This window comes from Peromyscus maniculatus, chromosome 13 (assembly GCF_049852395.1).
Source record: "Peromyscus maniculatus bairdii isolate BWxNUB_F1_BW_parent chromosome 13, HU_Pman_BW_mat_3.1, whole genome shotgun sequence".
NCBI lineage: Eukaryota > Metazoa > Chordata > Mammalia > Rodentia > Cricetidae > Peromyscus > Peromyscus maniculatus.
Window position 1 is genome coordinate 53,769,262 of NC_134864.1, and position 22,847 is coordinate 53,792,108.

General features: G+C 42.8%; 1 protein-coding gene across 30 annotated transcripts in view; it reads right to left on the reverse strand.

Moving 5' to 3' along the window:
* Abi2 (abl interactor 2) overlaps window positions 1–15,696 on the reverse strand; it is a 92,015-nt gene extending 76,319 nt beyond the window's left edge. For 29 of the 30 annotated variants that reach the window (XM_076550310.1, XM_076550307.1, XM_076550300.1 and 26 more), the window contains exon 1: window positions 15,291–15,696. In XM_076550310.1, coding sequence (XP_076406425.1) covers window positions 15,291–15,407 — 117 coding nt within the window. In that variant the 5' untranslated portion in view covers window positions 15,408–15,696. Of the gene's footprint in view, window positions 1–3,472; window positions 3,494–15,290 lie in introns of those variants that run through there. The other variant, XM_076550296.1, reaches the window with a different exon arrangement.
* Between the last annotated feature and the right edge of the window lie 7,151 nt (window positions 15,697–22,847).

Sequence of the window (22,847 nt, forward strand, 5' to 3'; positions counted from 1 at the left end):
TGAGTTTGTGAACCTAGAACTTCTCTAAGAAATAAAGCCGAGGGCCTAGAGAGATGGCTCCGTGGTGAAGAGCACTTGCTGCTCTTGTGGAGATGACAGCAGAAACATGGCAGCTCACAGCATCTCTAACTCCAGCTCCAGGGGATGTGACACCCTCTTCTAGCTCTTAGGACACCAGGCACGCATGTGGTATGCGCGCGCGCGCGCGCACACACACACGCACAAAAAACACTCACACATGTAAAATAATGATGTTTTTAATAAAAGAAAGCCTATCAAAAAATAAAGGCCAAGGGTGGTAGCTCATGCCTGAAATCCTAGCACCTGAAATTCAGAAGCAGTCAGATGTGAATTCAAGACCAGCCTGCCTGGTGGTCTACATAGTGAGTTGCAGACCAATCAGAACTACATAGTAAGAAGCAGTCTCAAAAAACATAAACTAGCCAGGTGGCAGTGGTGGCGCGCGCCTTTAATCCCAGCACCCAGGAGGCAGAGCCAGGCAGATCTCTGTGACTTCGAGGCCAGCCTGGTCTACAGAATGAGATCCAAGACAGGCACCAAAACTACAGAGAAACCCTGTCTTAAAAAAAACAAAAACAAAAAACAAAGAAAAAAATCAAAAAAGCATGAACTAAAAAAATAATAAATTCTATACTTTGTCCAGGTGGGGTAATACCAAAATACTATTGTTTTTTTAATTTAGGTAAATTTTCCATTAACTTAAGAATTCACTGTCATTAAAAAAAATAGTTTATAAACCCTACTGTGTGTGTGTGTGTGTCTGTCTGTCTGTCTCTCTGTCTGTCTGTCTGATACAGGATTCTTAGTAAGCACCCCTGGCTGGCCTGTCACTCACTCTCTAGACCAGGCTGGCCTTTAATCCAAGCAGTACAGGATTGTGACAGCACACCTGGCTGCTTCATTCCATTTTATTGTTTGTTTGCTTTTGGTTTCTCGAGACAGGGTTTCTCTGTGTAGCTCCGGCTGTCCTGGAACTCACTCTGTAGACCAGGCTGGCCTCAAACTCAGAGATCCGCCTGCCTCTGCCTCTCAAGTGCTAAAACTTCTAAAGCAATGGAAAAGTGACTCAATGGTTAAGAGTGCTTGCTACTCTTACATTACTCTTAGGGGTACCAGGTTCAGCTACCAACACCCACACCAGATGGTTCACAATATCCTGTAACTCCAGGAAATCCAACATCCTCTTCTGGCCTCCTTGGATACTGCACATGTGGACGGACAGACAGACACACACACATACACACACACATACATTTACTTTTAAAATAAAATCAATTTTTTTAAAGCTTATAAGGAAATGTCTCATGGGGTTTTTGTTGTTGTTTGGTTTTTTATTTTTATTTGTTTGGTTTTTTTGTTTGGGAGGAGGTGGTTTTGTTTTGTTTTTCCAAGACAGGGTTTCTTTATGCAGCCCTGGATGTCCTGTAACTCACTCTGTAGACCAGGCTGGCCTCAAACTTGGAGATCGTCCTGCCTCTGCCTCCCAAGTGCTGAGATTAAAGGCGTGCATCACCACCCAGCAACTCATGGTTTTTACTGTCGCATCTGAAGATGATTGCCTCTTGTGTACTACATAAAACAGCAACTGAGTTTTAAAGAACTTGTGTTTAATGAGACTATCACTCATCCAGAATGAGTAAGATTAAAAGCATGAAACGACATTTATTTTAACACAAGATAGTGGTTGTAAATATTTTTTTCTTTCTAATCATTAATACTTTGTGTTAGTATTTGATAATATGGTTAGTAATGAAATTCTATCCAAAATAGCCTATATTTAATTTCCTTAACATAAATGCCAGGCCTTAAACAAAATGCAAACCAAGAACTTATTATCAAGTCCTAATAACTAATCAAGCAACCACCATTTCCCAATTTGAAATATAGTAGCTACATTAGTCACAATCATGCCTATATTCGAATCTCTTGCTGTGCTTTCTGATTCTCAGGCAAGCAGAATGTTCTGCCACAAGCCTGATGTGCTGACGACACTGTTCCTGTCACAGCTGCCGCCCTTCCCTGACACCAGAACACGACTTCACCTTCCAGCATGCTCTCCAGGAATCCTGAACACTGGTGTGCCATCTAAACCACATCACTGAAGCCAAACCAATACATCCCTTTGGTAATTATTCATTCTATTGGTTCTCGTGACATTAACTTTGTATATAACTTTATTATTTATACATAGTTCATAATCATACCTATTAAAACATCACAACTGTACGTATGTAAGGAGAGCAAAAATCTAGAAACAGGACATCAGCACCACAGAATTTAAAAAGAACTAAAAACACTGTACATTTATAGTCAGTGACTTTTAACTTCCTTTTGAAAAAAAGTAGTGGACTATGTAAACATATTACTTTTCTAGATCTTAAGCTAAGGAACTAAAATTCTTTCGAAGAACCTAGTCTGCTCTTCTAGCCTGAGGACACAGTTTCTGAAGAGGAATCACTGCTCAGCACCACCTCCCGGCAGGGGCTTGCAGTCACACATGCTGGCTGCTGGCAGAGGCCCACACCCTGTCTACTTCCCCATTCAGATGGGTTCCTGTAGGTTCCTCATGTTCCTAACAGTGCATCTACTGAAAGTCTTCAATAGATAAGTAAAGGAGATAAATAACAGTAAGGGGGGTGGGGAGAGGAGAGAGAGAGAGAAAGCTCATGTTAGTTCAACTTCACTAATTCAAATTTTACAACAAAGGCTCTTCACAGGAATCAAAGCCAAAATAAACTAAGCTGCTGGCCATGAACTAGTCACTACTGAATTCTCAGCAGGGAAACACACTTAAGGACATTTTTGTTGTGGTTTTTTTTTTTTTTTTTTTGGTTTTTGTCCTTTTTTCTTTCTCTCTCTACTCTCTCTTCTCTCCCCCCCCCCCTTCTTTCTTGAGACAGGGTTTCTCTGTGTAGCCCTGGCTGTCCTGGAACTCACTCTATAGACCAGGCTGGCCTTGAACTCAGAACCACCTGAGTGCTGGGACTAAATGTATGCATGAGGCACCACACCCAGCTTAACAAAATTTTTAAATGAAAATATAACAAAATAAAAATAGTGTTAATCAAGATGATTTTTAACAAACAAAAAAAATTACTGTAGAAGCAGAATGAACAAGTAAAACAATATAATTCCTCTCCTCAGAACTTCAGTCTAGCAGAGTCAAAAGTAAGTTTACTTACCTAATTTTATAAAATGGAAGTATCTCCCCTGCTAACTTCCAGGGAGCTATAGATAACTCAAATATTTGAAAAGCATCCACTAAAGCGCAAGCCTTGCACTAGCTAATATAAATGAAATGAACTCTAAAACACCAACCATGTATGAAACACTAGTCTCAGTTCCGTGGACCATGTCGCTGTTAAATACTTGGAAAAATATGAACTTCCTTTTTTCCTTAGCACAAATCTATACACTATTCAAATTTATAAAACTAAGTTATTTCACTCACCTAAGAATTTTTCCATTCTTAGCTAGAAAAGACTTATTGATTTAGCAAATAATTTGTGGCAAGCACTATATCAGGTTCTGGAAATGAAGAAGATACAAATAAACAAACAAACAAGTCAATCCCTGCCCTCACTGACAAGAAGGAAAGCAGACAAATGGACAAACAGTCTCTGTAACATGGTGATATGCACAAAACACGACACGACACTGTGGAGAGAAAAGTGGACACAGGGGAGAGTCAGCGAGGGAGTGGGTGGCAGTCATGAAACCATCCCGAGAGCAAGCACACAAAGCGGAGGCCTGGGGGCAGAAAGGACACACACCGACCTGGTGGAGGGGGGGGAGGAAGCCAGGGGCTGGGGAGACGGCTCCATCAGTCAAGTGCTTGCCACGTAAGCATGAGGTCCTGAGCTGGAACCCCCGAACATGCTAGCCTTAGTAGCATGGGCTTGTAAACCCAGCGCTGGGGGCTGAAAGAAGCAGGGTTTGCTGGACAACCAGCCTGTCATAATTGGTAACCAAGACCAAAGCTGACTCAGACAAGGACAGCTCTGTGGGGAGGGGACCCGAAGCTGACCTCTGGCAAGCATCTGCATGGATGCACGTATACCAAAGGTAATAGGAGATGAGGGCAAGGCGCCATACCATTTGTGGTTTGTGGGCTTTTTTTTTCTTTGGAAACGTCTTTTTGAGCTCCACTGATACATAATTAATAAAAGTTGTACATACTTTAAAGAATACATGGTTTCAAGGTACATCAACACTGAACAGCAGCAGCAGCATTCGGCAGTTGAGCACTCACCTAGCATAGACCCGAGTCCAAGCTCACCAAAAGACCCACACAGGTATACCAAGATAATCTGATCAACAGACAGTAAGTGACCATCACAGCTTAACTCACACATCCATCATGTCACACAATACCTATGGAGGAGGCACTTAAGATCTGGTCTTGATCGCTTTCAAGTATATACTATACATCATTAACTATAGTATTTTATTACTGACATAACAGTACATCAGATCTCCCAAACACATTCACTTGATAGCCTGATGTCCTCTGATCCCTGACACCACCCACAGCAACCGCCATTCTTTTTTACTAAATAACATTCCTCTGTAAATACTCTGTAAATACGCATTTACATCACTTTTTTATCCACTCATTTGTTGGACACTTGTTCCCACCTCTAGGCTGATGAAAATTATGCTCAAATGAACATGTGAATGCAGACACTCTGTGAAATATTGTTCATTTATCAGAGGAAGGTCCAGAAGTGGGATATACACCCAAAGGTAGGACAACTAGGTCACAATATTGTCCTAGCTTTCATTTTCTGAAAAACTTCCATGTCGCTTTATATAGTGGCTTTAACAACTCACATCCGCACCAAGAATTGTCTTTTCTCCACATCTTGCTTAGATGTGAAGTCTCACTGTCTACTTTTGGTTTGCACTTCCTAACAATTATCTGTGCAGGATACCTTCCATCGACCCGTTTCTCACATGTTTGTCGTCTTTAGTAATCGTCTATTCAAGTCTGCAATAGTCAACAGTAACTGTGACCTTGACAGAAACACCCAATATACAGGCTTCTGGGAAATTCTGGGAGGGATGATTTTATTAATTATGTGAGAATAAAAATGCATCTTAACTGTGGGAACACTATTCCCTGGGCAGGGAATCCTGGACAGCATAAAATGGAGAGAGGAAGCAAGCAGTACAGCATGCATTAATCCCTGTCTGCTGCCCGAGGGTGGAGGCAGCATGACCAGCTGCTTCAGCTCCTGCTACTTGGATTTCCCCAACATGACAGACCATGAACTGTGACCCAGAATGACCCCTTTCTCCATTATGTTGCTTTTGTCAGTCGGGGTATTATTTTTATCATAGCAACAGAAAAAGAAACTAAGAAGATGGTCTATGCCCAATTGTTTTGTTCTGTTTGTTTTGAGACAGGGTTACTCTGTGCAGCCCTGAATTCAAGAGATTCACCTGCCTCTGAGTACTGAGATGGAAGGCAGGTGCCAGCACACCTGGTTCTATGCCTATTTTTTAAACTTGGTTTAAGGTTTATATGAGTGATTTATACTTTTAGTCTGGTGCACTGTTCTTATTATCGTTGCTTCTGTTGCCTGTACTTTGGTGCTCTGTCCAAACAAAAATTGACACTACCCATGTAAAAGAATTATAAACTATTAAGTTTATAATTCAGTTCTTACATTTGATTAATTCTTTAATCTACCTCAGGTTACTTTTTTTCAGTTGTGTGTGTGTGTGTGTGTGTGTGTGTGTGTGTGTAAGAGAGACAGACAGATGGACAGACGGACACGCATGCCACAATACATGTGTAGATGTCAGAGGATAACATGGGAATCAGCTCTCTCCTACCACTTTTATGTGGGTTCCAGGAATCAAACTCAGATGACCAGGCTTGTGCAGCAACAACCTCATGCACTGAGTCAGCTCACTGTGCCCTCAAGTTCAGTTCTGTTTTAGAATATAGAGTCCAATCTCATTAATTCACATGTGGACACAGTTTTCCCAATAAGCTACAGAGACTATCTTTTCCCTGTTGGATAGTCTTCATTTTATATCAAAGAGTAGTCAACAACTTATTTCTGAGCTCTCTATTATGTTCTATTGTCTTAGGACTACTTTATGCTGGTACCATGCCTTTTTGGTTACAACAGCTTTGTAATATAGTTTGAGAAAATAAAATGTGAGGCCTCCAATTTTGTTATCTCAAGAGGGCAATGAGTATCCAGTCTTTGAAGTGCCATATAAATTGAGATTTTTCTGATTTTTGTGAGAAATTCTACTGGAATTTTTAATGAGTGGTTACACTGCATTTACAAACAGCTTTGGGTAGTATGGGCATTAACAATCTATGATCACAAAAATCTTCCACTTATTTGTATCTTACTTTCATAAATGCCTACAGTTTTCAGTGTACAGATCTTTCACCTCCTTGGTTATTCCTAAATTATTCCTAAGCACTTTATTCTTTTTGATGGTATTATAAAGGATTATTTCCTTATTTTTTTTCATGTAGTCTGCTGTTAACATATGGAAATATATGACTTCTGTGTGTTACCGTTTATACTGTAATTTACTGAATCTGTTATTTTAATCTTTTTGATGTTATTTTTAATCTTTATGTTTTTCTACTATAGGATCATAGTTTTCTGTCCCACTGTCACCGAAAAAAAAGGAGGAGAGGAAGAAAAGAAAGAAAGGAAGGAAGGAAGGAAGGAAGAAAAAGGAAAGAGAAAAGCAGTTATCTGTAAACAAAAACTACTTTTCCAGTGTGCATATCTTTTATTTCTTTTTCTTTCCTAAGTGGCCTGACTAGGACTCTAGTACTTCTCATAAATGGTGTTATGTTTAATAAAACTATGAGCAGCTATAGAGATGGCTCAGTGCAGAGATGGCACTGGGTGCAGAGATCTCTGTGTAGAGATGGCTGCTCTTGCAGAGGAACAGGATTCAATTCCAGCCCTTGCTCACAACCATCTGTAACTCCAGCTCCAGGGGATCTGATGCCCTTTTATGGCCTCCATGAGCACCAGCATATATGTGGTGCACAGATAAGTACATAGGCAAAACATGCATACAAATAAAAATTAAATTAAGTAAAATAAAATTAAAAACTATGACAGGGAACTCCTAATTCAATTAATAAACTTTCAGCTTTTCATGGTTGAGTGTGAAGTAGCCTGGCATTGTCATAAATGTCTATAACAGCTATACAAAACACACCTGACAAAACCAAATGTGGACAAGGATGTAGAGTAAATGAACTTTGCTGGTAGGAATACAAAATGATACCCAGAAAAGAGTGGTTGTTTCTGTAAAGTTAAGCAGTTTTACCACGTGGTTCAATAAGCCCTTTTTTGTTTTGTTTTGTTTTGTTTTGTTTTAAGCAAAAGGAAACAAAGCATGACCTCACCTAAGCTCCTATTGGATTCAGAAGGTCCACTATTTGTAGAAAAGCAGCAAAAGTCTGGTCTTGTACAAAGCCAAGGAAAAAAGTGCCACAGATCTATACCATGGATGACAGACACTTGTGAGGAACTAATGCCATCCTACAGCTGGGATTTTATAACCATGGCTCCACCAACAGAAGTGCAGGCAGGAAGCCTTGTTCCATCACAACCGGGGAAACAGGAAACGGACAGCCTTCTTGATAGACCAGAAAATGAACGAGAAACGGCTCTGTGGCAGCTTCCCACAACCCTCTCATCTCACAGCACAAAGGGAACACAAGTGCTCCGCTGAGTCCCACATTTAACTTCACCAGAATGGAATGAGGGAAGGAGCCATTCACTTACAATTACTCAAGAGGCACCTGTAGGCAAATGGTTACAGCAGTATTGATCATTGGATAAAGCTAGAAATAATCCAGAAATAAAGTAACAGATGAGTCAATAAACTCTAATTCTTCCATATACTGCAAACACCACCTGTCAACAAAACAGAACGAACTGACACAGCGTTGATATTCAAATACAGTATGTTAAGTGTAGGAAGTCAAACATGAAAGACTAAATGATCAGTTTAGAAGGCATTGTGAGAAAGGCAAAAACTATAGGGAGAGAAAACATTGTGTTTGCCAAAGGCTGGAAATGAAATGAAGGACTGAATACCAACGGTATAAAGAAAAGCTTGTGCTGGGCGGTGGTGGTGCACACTTTTAACCCCAGCACTCGGGAGGCAGAGGCAGGTGGATCTCTGAGTTTGAGGCCAACCTGGTCTACAGAATGAGTTCCAGGACAGCCAGGTCTACACAGAGAAACCTTGTCTCAGGGCAGGGAGGGGGCGGGGACAACAGACGGATAGAACAAACAAAAAAAGAAAAGAAAGCTTGTGTGTTATGGAGGTAATAAGAATATGACAGGTTGTCCTTTGGCTGGTTGTTGTTTTTGTTTTGCTGTGCTAGGACTTGAACCCAGAGCCATACTCATTAAGATAGGTACATTTCCACTGAGCTACACCCCCAGGGTCTGACTCTGTAACATTCATCAAAACTCAGTTTGGGGGGATTTATGTGGAATATTTTGCTAGCATGATGTATGTGTGCCACATGCATTCCTGGTGCCCGCAGAAGCCAGAAGAGGGCATTAGATGCCATGGAACAGAAGTTAGACATGTTTGTGAGCCACCGTGTGGGTGCTGGGAATCAAACCCAGGTCCTCTGCAAGAGCAACCAGTGCTCTTAACCACTGCACCATCACTCCAGCCCCAAAGTAATTCATATATAAAAGTAATTCATATATATAAATATATATAAGTAATAATACATACTATTTCATGAATCCAAACTACAAACTAGTTCCATAAAAATTCAATTATAAAAAAGCATTTAAAAAAATTCTAATAGCCTAATTCTTATCCATCTATGAAAAGACTACACTTACACTCACTACCAGAGTTTCCTGAATTTTAAAAGAAAGTCAAAACAGCGTATGCTCAAAACTATCTACACTAGATATTCTATGAATAAGTAAAACAATTTCACCTATAACTACTTTCTAGGAGAGAAAAGACTCTGAATAAAGGAAAACTATCACACATTCATACGTTGTCCTATCACAGAAAAGAAACAGTAAACATAAAGGTTTTCAATGTTTGGGCAAAGGGACAGTTTATAGTGGTCAATGCTTCAAGAAAAGGCAAAACAAGATACCGCTAAAAACCCTGTACCAACATAAATAACAAAGCTACAGAATGAAATTCCATAGCAAGAAAACAGGGTATACACAAACAACATTTTTAAAAGAGCAAGGTGCTCAGGGTACAACGTAGTCTATTTTGTAGTCTTGTCAAAGGTATTAATAACGACAGGTTTGTCACTGAAAACCATTCACCAAGATGTTTCTCCTGGAAATTAGGATTACTTTCTCAGAGGCTGAGAAGCATATGGTGTCCACCTAGTCGGTTCATTCCTCTCAGTGGAGGCCAAAGACAAAAATCAAGGAGAAGGCTGTAACTATCGGTATTCAAATTTCTACTCTCAATGACTTCCTTCTTCATGCAATTTTAAGTTCTTTTTGTTTATGTTTTTGTTTTTTGAGACAAGGTCTCACGATGTAGCCTTGGCTGTCCTGGAACTCACTACGTAGACCAGGCTGGCCTTGAACCAGGATCAACCTGCCCCTGCTCCTGAGTGCTTGAATCAAAGATGTGCACCACAACACCCAGCCTGCATTTTTAAGTACTTTTTAAGGTGCTCCATTTGTGAACTCAAAGCACAAGCACAAACTCATTCCTATAAGTACTGGGACAACCAGAAAAGAAAAGCAGTCCTGACATTAGTATTGTTAAATGTTTCTCAGCTGTACACTGTGACACATGCCTGTAAATCTGGCACACGGAAGGAGGCTACGGCACTCGGAAGGAGGCTACGGTAGAAAGACTCAGAGGTAGAGGCCAGTCTCACAGCAAGATTCTGTCTCACAAAGTGTCTTCTTAGAAGAAAGAAAAAATCGTTCTCAAAAGTTTAAAAGGTAATATAGACTCTAAATCCATTTCTCTAAAAATATGTAGCATCATTTACCAAAAATATTAGGAATATAGATGCCAGATATGTATTAAAGATGACTGGGTAATTTTTAATTCCTTTAATATCTAGCCACTTTATATTAATTTTTCAAACTAAGCATGTATTCTAATGGCATTCATTAAGCTAAAAATTTTCATCTTTGCCAGGTGTGGTGGCTCAGGGTTTGAGAGAAGCAGAGGCAGGAGACTGTCTGATTGAGGACAGCCTGGTCTACAGAGTGAGTTCCAGGCCAGTTAATGCTACATATAAAATCTTGTCTCAAAAAAACACAAAAAACTTTGCATCATTTTACTAATTGCCTTTTTATGAAACTCTTTGATAATGAACTATATTTTATCACCTTACAAACGTTTCATGTTGTTTTTAATGAATTATAGCAGTGTCCATGTTGACAGAGAAAACTATTAGTGAAATGTTTTCTTTTGTTTAAAAAAGAAATATTTCAGAAAAAAAATTAAGGTAACCTCTCAATTTTTGTTCCAAATAAATCTATCTCATAGGATGACTCTGCCCTTAATATAATACACATATATGATTTTCTACCTACCTATATGAATTATCACATAAAAGAAACAGTTAATTTTATTTAACTAAAAATTGTAAAGATGGACACACTGATTTTTCATATTTACTGTAGGAAAGCAACAAACTTATTTAAAACATTAAAGTGAATCACAAAATTCTTTTAAAAAGTCTTAGTTCCAAGTTAATCAAAAAAAAAAAAATTTTTGGACCAGGGACACAGCTCAACTGAAGTGCTTGTGGACATGCAAAAAGCTCTGGTCCACAGCCCCACACCTAACTGTGGAGAGTGGTGCATGCCCCCGTCCCAGTACTTGGGAGGCAGAGGCAGGAGGATCAGAAGCTCAATGTCATCCTTAGCTACACTGCAAGTTCAAGGCCAGTCAAGAGTAAGACAAGCGGGGAACAGTGAGTGGCACAAGCCTTTAATCCCGGCACTTGGGAGGGTGAGTTCGAGGCCAGCCTGGTCTACAGAGTGAGTGCCAGGATAGCCAGGGCTACACAAAGAAACCCTGTCTCAAAAAAAAAAAAAAAAAAAAAAAAGCAAGACTTAGTCTCTTAAATTTTTTTAGCCAGGCAGTGGTGGCATACACCTTTAATCCCAGCACTCGGGAGGCAGAGCCAGGCGGATCTCTGTGACTTCGAAGCCAGCCTGGGCTACAGAGTGAGATCCAGGAAAGGCGCAAAGCTACACAGAGAAACCCTGTCTTGAAAAAACAAATTTTTTTTTAAAGTAGGGGGAGTACCCCTGAACATTTTCTCCAGGGTTAGGCATTCCACATTTACATTAATAAGGGAAGAAAAGAAACAAAGGTATTAGAAGTATGGCAGCAGAGTCTGTACTAAATTAATTGGACACTTTTTTTTCTTTTGTGTGTAAACGCCACACCTTCTTCACTGAGGAAGGGTCTCTCAGCTGACCCAGAGCTGGTCAATATGCTGAGTGTAGCTAGTTAGCTTGCTAGAACTGCAGGCAACCACAATGCCCACCCAGTACTAACAAGCTTCTAGGGTGTGAGCTCCAGTCCTCACCCTAGGTTGGTTGTACAGCAAGTACTTTAGCCACTGAACCACCTCCTCTGCCCCCACCAAGTCATTTCATCGAGAAATAACAAGCAGGCCAAGCAGGGGAGGCAGCGTCTGCACTCAGCACCCAAAGGCAGGGAGATCACAAGTCCAGGTCAGGCGTGGGCAAGGTGAGGAACTCAGTCTCAAGAAACAAACAGTAAGTCAGCCTTCCAAGTACTAGCAAACTACAGTCACAATTCGTATCATCACAATTCTTATCTTTAGAAAAACAACTTTTCACCAGGCACAGCTGTGCATGCCTTTAATCTCGGCACTCAGGAGGCGGAGGCAGGAGGATCTCTATGAGTTCCCAGACAGCCAGAGCTGTTACAAAGAGAAACCCTGTCTCAAAGGGAAAAAAAAAGAGGAAGGAAGGATGGAAGAAAAAGAAAACAATTTTTCCTGTATCCTAGAAGCTAGTAACATAAAACTCTTTAATATTTTATTAATAACATTTAAAATTTCAATATTCATTATATCCTAGAAAATAACTTTACATTTATTTGTGTGTGTGTAAATAACTATAGCCACTATCTGATCTCTCCTAATGCCCACTGGTATATAGCAAATGTAATTTGCTAAGTAAGAAACATTTTAAAAGACTACAAGTACTTAAGACAACACAATTATTTCCTTTCCTTTTGCTCAAATCTTACACTAATTATAATTTACAATTAGTGTATTTTTTTTGTTGTCGTTTTTCCAGACAGGGTTTCTCTGTGTGTAGCTCCGGCTGTCCTGGAACTCACTCTGTAGACCAGGCTGGCCACAGAGATCCGCCTGGCTCTGCCTCCAAAGTGCTGGGATTAAAGGCGTGCGCCACCACCATCCAGGCCTATTAGTGTATTTTTATTTGCCTATTTTATTTCCTAGACATAAAACCAGACGTTTAACACCAAATAACAACAATTATATATGATCAACATATTTTGTTCTTCCTTAAAAGTTACATTTCAATACAATGAAATGAGTGTCGAGTTAGTTAACTGGAGCTAGAAGCTAAGACACGATGCCATAAAAGGGTGAACAGACCATTTGCCCAGTGGTCCTGCTAGTTAACTTTCATGTATCATAGGGTCACAGACAGCATCAGGACCCCTGCTGGTCAGTCCTTTGGTCCTGTGCACAGCTGGCTCAGCACTAATCAACTATCACCACCAGTTCTAGTTATCACGTAAGTATCATCCTGGGAGAGCACAGCAGTAATACATCCAGTGAACCCCGAAACAGAGGATAACCTAAGGAATCAAAGTGTAAACTCTATGTCAGAGGCTAAATCAAGAATACAGATGGTTCAAAATTCAAAATCCATTTCTAGGAAATCAGTATTTATACTTTTACAGTGGGCTGAGTATAATTCAATTGGAGAGTATTCTTAGCATGTACAAGACCCTGAGTTCAACCCCAGCACCAAAAATGAACAAGTAAATAAATAACATGCCAACTTTGACACTCTTCTCTTTCAGCTAGAATAATTTATAAAATTTAAGACAATGTTCATCTTTCACTTCTCCACTTTATCAGTTCATGTACTTTTCCCTTTATGTGGCAATTATAACCTAAAATTAAAGTAACATTCACCTTTCAAAGACAGGCAACTCTGTTTCTTATTAGTTGGCCACACTGCAATCCAATCACTTTTTTATCCCCAATTTCCCTTCTGACAGATGACACTTTCCCATAAGAGGATACACATGGTGACAGAATTGGTCTTTTAGGCTTTGCCTCTCCTAGCAGCTGTGAATCCCTGAAAATAACCATAGCCTTCCTACCCACAATCCACTACGAAGTATAAATTAACTCAGTATCCAATAGGGGTTAGTCCTAGGACACCCCACATACCCCACCCATCACACCCTCCATCCCAGCATCTTTGGATACTCAAGTCCTTTACATAAAACCACATAATATTTACATTACCTATCACACATCCTCCCCTATACTTTATATAATACCTATAAAATGTAAATGCCATGTAAGTTAATTGTTACACTGTCATTTACAGAATGACAAGAAAAAGGTCTGTCTGCATTTATACAGAGGAAATATTTTCAGTCACCAGTTGAATGGACCACCAATGTAGGACCCTCCAACAAGGAGGGCTGATGGTATATGGTATAAGGATGGATTTAATTCCCTCACAGATCAGCCTCTTGAACTACATTATAAACCCCTGGAGACTTCAGGCATGCACCATCAACAGTTCTGGGCCAAAGAAGACTGGTGAAATTAAGCAAGAAAACCTTTTCATCATTTCCACACCGCTCTGTATTAGCAAAGCATCTAACAGACAGACATTTGTGAGGGTTTGGTTTTTGTCTTGAAATCCATCTTTAACCCTGAACATACACTTTCAACCACTTCTTTGAAGGGGAAAGGATTCCATCATGTCCAATTCGTTCTCCAAGACAAATGTTTGCTACACAGTGACAGAGCTCAGTGCATGTGTAATCAAACAAAATCTAAGGGCATCATCTTTGATTAACCACGTGGTCCTCAGAAAACTTAACCTATAAATTACAGTACTTTAAATATATAATTCATACTAAGAACTGAGAATGCTTTCCAATATAACTGGTGTTAAAGAAATCTGCAGAGACCGGAGCAGGATCAAGAATGTTACAAACAGGTAACAGTTGAACACCTGCTTCCACTTTATCCAGAGACTTTAAATCAGTATATGGCCCGATGGAAAACAATAAATGCTGGATTTGCAAACCATGAGTTAATTTTTAAAGCGTTGCTTTAATCCATAAGATTTTTACATTTCTCCATGACCAGCTGGTTCTCATCTCGCTCAGGCCTTCCCCCCACCCCACCTTCTCACCTTCCTACACACACACCCACTATGAGTCCCCGGTGCCAAACCAATCACCATGGGGGGGAAAAAACTAAACCATGTGGTTCATTTTCCTAATTCTTTGTGAAAAATAGTCATACTTCTTTTTCCCATAGGAAAATTACCTATTCTAACGGGGATTGGGGAGGAAAAGCAGCTCATTATCAGGCAGTTTCCCATTCCCCATAGGGAGAAAAATGGCATTAACTTGTAATAAGAGCCGTTCCACCGGGTCGTCCCCCCCCAAAAAAAAAAATTAAACTTAAGGGTTAAAGAATTTTTGTTTTGTCTTCAGGGGGGGCTTTGACAAGGGAAGGGAAAACTGAAGCAATCCACTCTGCAGGAACAGGACCCCTTAAAGCCCCCCTCCGACTCGGGCAGGCAGGAGGTAGGTACCCCATCCCTGCACCACCACCCACAACCCTGCCACCCGAGCAGGATCCCGTTATCCACCGAGCGCCGCCACTCTCCCCCTCCTCCGCCCTCCGGAACCCTGACAGGCGAGTGCGGGGGCGACGGGGCAGGGACCGGGGAGGCGGGCCGCGACAACGCCAGGCACCGAGGACCCGCACGGGGCTCCGGGGGCGGGGGTTCGGGGGTGGGGGAGGAGAGCACGTCCGACCGACCGGACCCCGCCGCTGCCTGCAGCCACCGCCGCCGCCCTCGTCCCCGCTCCGTCCCCACCCCGGGGCCCGGGCCGGGGCCGGGGCCGAGCCCGCCCCGCGCGCGGCCTCCTCGGCTCGCCGGCTCGCCCCGCGCGCCCCCCACCCCGCGCCGGGGAGCCGGAGGGAGCGGGGGAAGCGGGGACGACGGGACGCGTCGCACCTGGATGTAGTTGTTCTCGCAGTAGTCGGCCACCCGCTCCAGATTCGTGTAGCTGTCGAAGAGGGCCCGGCGGCCCCCCGGGATCTCCTCCTCCAGCAGCATCTGCAGCTCCGCCATCTTCACATCCTCCGCCGCCGCCGCCGCCTCCTCCTCATACAGCCCGCAAGGAGGCAGCGGCCGCGACGCCCCGAGGAGAGGAGGAGCGGAGCGGAGCGGAGCAGAGCGGCGGGAACCGGGAGGAGCGAGCGAGCGGCAGCGGCGGCGGCGGCGCTGCTCGTCCCCCTCCTCTCCTCAAGCGCGCGGCTGCGGAGCGGGGCGGGGGAGAGGAGAAGGGGCGGCGGGGACGGAGGCGGGGCGCGAGCCGGCGGGCCGCCCGGACGGTCACCGCGGCGACGGGCGGGCGCGCGGGCGGGCGAGCGGACCGGCGGGCGCGCGCACGCTCGCACGCGCGCCCCCCTCCCCTCCCTCCGTCCTCCGTCCCCCGCTCGCCCCCCCCCACTCCGAGCGCCCGAAAAAAGATTCCCACCCGCGCCGCCCCTCCCCCACTTCCGGCGTCTCCTAGCGACGGGAGGCGGGGGCCGGGATGCGCGCGCGGGAGCCGGGCTCCCGGTTTAACCCTTGGGCCCCGCGCGGGCTTCCCCGGCTCTGGAAGTCCCTGGGCGGCCGCGGCCTTTTGTTAGCCGCCGGGCGGGGAATGCACCGCCGCCCCCCTTCCCTCCCCTGTGCGCTGCACCCGGGGTCCGAGCCCTGGGGAGGGGGGGACATCCTCCCGAGGAAGCTCTCCAGGCCCCTCCGGAGGCCCAGGGAGGAGGGCACAGGCTCAGAGCAACCTCAGCCCCCCACCCTCACCCCACCCCCGAATTTGCAGGTAGCTCTCCGTGCCACCTTGGACCTCATCCTCTCCTTTGCAAAGTAAATTGCAGTTACCTAATCCCAGATCTATTCATCATTCGTTCATTCATTCATTCGTATTCCCTGCCTCCCCGCTCTCCTCTTTTTTTTTTTTGGCAAGGTCTCCCCCATGTAGACCAGGCTAGATGAAATTACAAGTATATGCTGTGGTTGCCCAGCCTGGGTCTCCTCCTCTCTTGACTTTTTTTTCCAATTTTCGACGGTGGTTTTGCGGATACTCTTTTGATTATTCACGTGGTTGTGGCATGAACAAAATTAAAGACTGAAAAACGTTTAAGTACTACAAAAATTCAAGGTAGTTTATTCTGAGCTTCCTTGTAATCCAGATGTCAAATCTTTTTCATAAATATGATTACCCCACATGTCGAAAATTGGGGAGGAGAAAAGATAAAATAGACATCTAAGATACTGAGGCCATGACCTTTATTTGTTCTGTGGAAAATGCAAAGGTTAACATCTTAGAGGGTAGTTTAGGATCTGTGGTTTCAACCTTTTATTGCTCTTGTGGTCATTGGCCCTTCTACAATCAATTTTCAGATGATGAGGAAACGATTATACATTCCTAAAAAAAAAAAAATCCAATGCATGCCATCACACATTTGTGGAGTAAGCCCTGTGTGGTTACATTAGCTTTATGATAAATACTTGACCAATATGTGTGAGCTTTTGTTCCAAGCTCAAAACAGTATTTTTTAATGTTGATGTGGTCCAGCTGGGTCTATTCTTAACCACTTTAAACACCTGTCTTAGTGTGAATGTTAGTGTGAATGTTCTCTACGTGTGAGAAGCTTCTTAAAAACAAAAGGGAGAGCTGGGGTTTGTAGCTCAGCAGCATTGCATGTAACATGGGAGGGGGGCGGGGGAGAAACCTAGAGTGCTTAAGGGATATTTATGTAAATGTCACATACACTTGCTTCAGGCAATGAGGTACAAACAGATGAGGAAAACAAACCGACTCATACAAACTTCAGTAGATCAAAAAACGGTGTTGATCAGCACCTGGAGAGATGGCTCAGCAGTTAGAGCACACATTGTCTCCAGAAAACCAGTTTGGTTCCCAACGGCCATGCATGCTGCTCACCATCACCTGTGACTCTAGCTCCAGATCTGACACCCTGCTCTGGCATCCACCGGACCCTGCATGCATGTGACGTACACTCACAGAGAAACACACACATAAATAAGTTTTTTTTTTTGAAGAATTTGTTAATGTAAAAATCATAGCTCTCATCTTAAAGGGAATAAGAGATGGTTTATTCTGGAGCCATTTTGAGTGTCTGTGGCCTGGGAACACAGTCTTAGGATACCCAAATCTCATGTTCCAACATGGAAGCAGTTCCATCACATTTTTATAGTTTTAAAGAATAAAAGTCATAAGTCAAGGGGATAGAGAGATGGCTCATCAGTTAAGAGCATTGGCTGCTCTTCCAAGAGGACCCAGGTTCCATCCCCAGCACCCGCATGGCTCACCATCATCTGTAACTCTAGTTCCTGGGGAAATGCAGGCCAAACACCAAATGCACATAAAAAAAAAAAAAAAAAAAAAAAAAAGTAAGTCAAAGAAGCAAGTTTAAAATACTTTGGTGGCTATTATCAGAGAGGCCGATGCATCAAGATTGGGGGAGCCCTTCTCTAAGCTCAGGATGCTATCTGATGACATTCTTAACTTTTGGACTGGTTGAAGCTAGTTGCCTGCTAAGTTAATAAATACTAAAAGATTTTTTTTTTTTTTTATCTATTGTCACAAGATGTTGGTTCCAGCACGGGAGGGGGCCTGTGCTAGGACTGGCTTTTTGCAGGTCCAGAGCTTAGCCCAAGATAAGAGAATTAGCCTCTGGACCTGCAGTGTTCCAGTCTCCACAGGACTGCAATTCTAATCAGCCAGCCAGTCTCTGCAGGTCCAGAGTCCCTTCAGTTTTCCCTCACCGTCAGATGCGGCTTCTTTTCAAGTTTCCCTTCACAAAGTCTAACAGATAAAGCATCCAGTATCCTTCCCTGCCATACTTTTTCCCGACTGGCATTCTTTCAGATGCTGCCTAGCAATTGTTCCAAAACACAAATTTCCTGGGGAAGGGGTCCTCAAATCGCCAAGGGGAACTTGTAGTGCTTTCTCTGATGTGTGACAGCCTCTTTGGTTCTTTGATTCCTTATCAGAAGTAGGACTGGAGCTCAGTGCTCCAGCTGGGACTAGCATGCATACACCCTTTAACACTCAGAAGCCTGAGGGCCCAAGGATGTAGGCGTATACATTTTTGCTGCCACCAAGAGTGATTAAATAAAAAACAAATGCAAAAATCTATAAAAGACTCAACAGTTATTAGGGTCTAGGACCAAACTGTATACCTTTTGAAAATTCCCACCAGTTGTCCACACTTGTTTAAGTCAACAGATGTAATGGAAATCGACTCATTTTTGAAGTTTTTCAGATAAATTGTTATGGTGAAACAGGAATTCATTTATACAATCAAAAGTAACAAAGTAGCCAGGCCGTGATGGTGCATGCCTTTAATCCCAGCACTCAGGAAGCAGAGGCAGGTGTCTCTCTGTGAGTTTGAGGCCAACCTGGCCTCTATATAGCCAGGGCTACACAGAGGAAACCCTGTCTCGAAACACCAAAAGAAAAACAAAAATACATCTAGGAAGTAGGGGTGTGGTAGTAGCCCAGTGGTGGAGTACTTGCTGAGTACCATCCCACCACGGCAAACAAAAATAAACCCAAAAGAAAGGAAAAGGAAAAGGGGAAAAAAAAACCTAACCCCAAGTGCCTACGAAACAAGTTAAATCTTTGAAGCAAAAAAGCTTCTGTGTGTGAGCAAAAACAAAGGCCCCAGAGTCTGCTCTTGGCATTTCTAGAAAGCTTTATCATCTGAAATTGGGTTTCAAGTTCAAGGCTATTTCATTGTTGAAAATACCAAACTATGAAAAAGTCTACATTGCCAGGGATTGTACTTATCATTCATTTCCCTTCCTGTGGCTCTTGCAAACATACAGTATAGAAAATCGTATGATTTCAAAAATTAGCAAATTGTATTCATATTCTGTCTTAAATTAGGTTTTTACTGAAAATGGCAATGACTTCATGTAATAACATGAATCTCCATGATGGCAATGACCTTTATGTAATAATGCCCTGAGTTTGAAAGGTATCAGTTTTTCCCATGCATTAACAGCATTAAAACTTGTGTATCAGGCCTATGGGGAGGGTGGCACATACCTTTAATCCCCCCACTCAGGAGGCAGAGGCAGGTAAATCCCTGAGTTCGAGGCCAGCCTGGTCTACAGAGTAAGTTCCAAGACAGCCAAGGCTACATAGAGAAACCCTGTCTCGGGAAAAAAAAAAAAAAAAAAAAAAAAAAAAAACTTGTATATCAAATATAAATTGACCTACAACACATAATTTCAATCTCTGCCACCAGCCCTACACTAACTTTTTTTAATGATAATCTGCTTTGTGTCCACTTTGATAATATACAATGAAGTTATGCTATTTTGTCTGTGTTCTGACAAATAAAGCTTGAATGAATATCAGAGGGTGGAGCTATCCATTAATAAACCATAGAGGTCTGGAGGTCTGTACAGACAGGAGACAGGAAATGACATGGCTGGGCAGAGATAGGAGCTCAGCCCTTTTTGGTCTGAGGAGTTGGAGAGGTAAAGGTGACTATGGCTTGTGAAACTATGACCTTTGCTTCTCTGATCTTTCAATTTTACCCTGATATCTGATATACTCTGGGTTTTTATTGATAAGGCCAATTAAGACGGCACTTCAAAGTTAGACTTGGGGCCAACTGCTAATTAGATATTGTGGTAATGATGTCTCACTTCCATAGTACAAGGTAGATAAGAATAAGACAATTGCTTATTATTTAATCTGTTTTCTGTTACTGTTATTATGCACTGGGTCACTGACAAGAGATAATGGGCTGTTTAGCAGCCATTCTGAGGGCTGGGCAGTCTGAGGGCTTGGCTCAGGCTCCTGGTGGCACCACCAACGGTGAGACAGAGAAAACATGCTACCTCAGGCCTCTCTCACAAATCCACCAATCCTATCCCAGGATCCTATTAGCTCCACTCTACTGTAATAAAATACCCGAGGCAATTCACTTACAAAGAGAAAAGGGGTACAAGATCAAGGGGTCTTAGTTATTAGGTCTTTGCCAAGGACAGCCCAGCATGGCAGAGGAAATCACTTCCCTCAGGAACCAAGAAGCAGAAAGGGAAACTAGGAAGTTCCAGCTGTCTCATCGTCGCCTTCAGGTTAACACCAGAGGCTTTTTGTATAGTTTCTACCACCTTCCAGAGATACTAAGTCAGCACACAGCTTTAAGCACATGGCTCTTCTGTCCAAACTATAGCCCAGCTCCCCTTATGATGTCATTTGGTCCTAAGTACATCCCAAACGCCCCACCTCAAAAAACCATTCACTTATGAATTAGGGAATTAAATGTGTAACACTTGAACTTTTAGGGAGCACGTTCAATCAATAGGTCTGTGAGTTTTGTCAAAGTCATTGAATGTAGCTTCTTGGAAATACACGAACACAAAAAAAAATCTTGATATCTTAATGGCAGGGAAAAGCGAATTTAACGTCTTCCAGGAATTAATAGCATATTTCTTACAGATAAATGTTAAATGCATCTATCTGTGTGAATAAGAGAATGGCTCAGATGACTATTTCATGGCACTTATAATGAAATTTCAAGGGAAAAATCCGAAGACTTTCCAACAGAAAAAACATCTTTGTCCATTATGATTCGTTATGATTACAGGAAGCTAAAAGGTTCATTCACATTGACAATAGAGGTAATGTTGAAAATACTGTTGGTACCTAGAATAAAGTCAATATTTCACAATCCAGGCCTGCTGAAGACTGTTTCACAAGTTTAGAAGCCAGCCATAAACCTCAAGAAATTGTCAGCATCTTTATTCCAGCACTTATGAAGCAGAAGCAGGTGGATTCCTATGAGTTCAAGGTCAGCCTGGCCTACATAAGGAGTTCCAGAACACCCAGGGCTACATAGTGAGACCCTGTCTCAAAAAAAAAGGAAAAAAAAAGTTGTCAGTATATTGACTGTAACCTGCAGAGATAGACTTCATTTATTAGTGAGATCCTTCTTTTAAGATTGATGATGTTGGACTATCTTAAGTGGTATGTTAAGCCCACATTGTTCTTTTCATAGAATTTAAGAATAGACCACATAAGATAAGAAAAAAGCAGAAAATATATTATTGTCTTTTGTACTTTGATAACTTCCAAAAAGTAAATGGCCAGTTTGAATTTTTTGTTTGGCTTATTTTGTTTTTTCAAGACAGGGTTTCTCTGGGTAGCCCTGGCAATCCTGGAAATCATTCTGTAGACCAGGCTAGCCTGAAACTCAGAGATCCACCTACTTCTGCCTCCTGATTGTTGGGATTAAATGCATTGGCCACCACCACCTGGCTCAATTTGAATGTCTTTAAAAATTAAGAAAAACACAAATACAGCTCTTTAACAAACATATCAATATTTCAGGTTCTCATGTTGAGATCACAAATAATAGTCTTGGTTACTGTTACCATAGGTACAAGGGACTACCTAGGCTCTTATCAGTCATTTCCTTAAGAAATCTGTAGTGGGTAGCCATTCCAGCTTGGATCTCGAAGTTCCAACCCCCATTGAGACTCTGGCAACTGTCACGCTTACCAGGCGGGGCCAGGGGAGGTGCCTGGAGACCCGAGAGCTGGATGGGTGAGCGCTCTCTTTGTGCCGGGACCCTGAATGGTGGAGGTGGACCGAGCAGAGCTCCAGAGAACACCGCTGGACTGCGATACACCTTCCCCAGACCCTGAGACCTACCTATGCCTTAATTTGTGAGTTACGCCATTAAATAAATATCCTTTTAACTACGTGGAGTGGCCATAATAATTTCACCAATATCTCATGCCCAACATGGGGCGCCATTTGTAGCTAGAGTTTTTCTGCCTTGCCCACAGTCAGGACAAATCTTTGTCACCCGCCAGTCCCACAGCCACTCAGACCCAACCAAGTAAACACAGAGACTTATATTGCATACAAACTGTATGGCCATGGCAGGCTTCATGCTAACTGTTCTTATAGCTTAAATTAATCCATTTCCATAAATCTATACCTTGCCACGTGGCTTACCGGCATTTTCACATGCTGCTTGTCCTGGCGGGCGGCTGGCAGTGACTCCTTCTGCCTTCCTGTCCTTTTATTTCTCCTCTCTGTTAGTCCTATACGTCTTGCCTAGCCACGGACCAATCAGTGTTTTATTTATTGACCAATCAGAGCAACTTGACATACAGACCATCCCCCTGCACAGCCAAGTGCAGACCATCTCAGACACCTGCACTCAGGCCAGTGGTCCTAATCATCCCCTATGCAGACCTGCTGGTTAAAGCCAGAGGAACCCAAGAACGGGCTCCCACAGGACATACAGAACATCCCACAGCAGAAATCTGTGGGGGGGTGGGGGGGGAAATAGTGTGGTGGTGCAAACCTTTAATTGCAGCACTTGGGAGGCTGAGGCAGGCAGATCTTGGTGAGTTTGAGGCCAGCCTGGTCTACAAAGTGAGTTCCAGGACAGCCAGGGCTATACAGAAACCCTGTCTTAAAGAAGAAGAAGGAGGAGGAGGAGGAGGAGG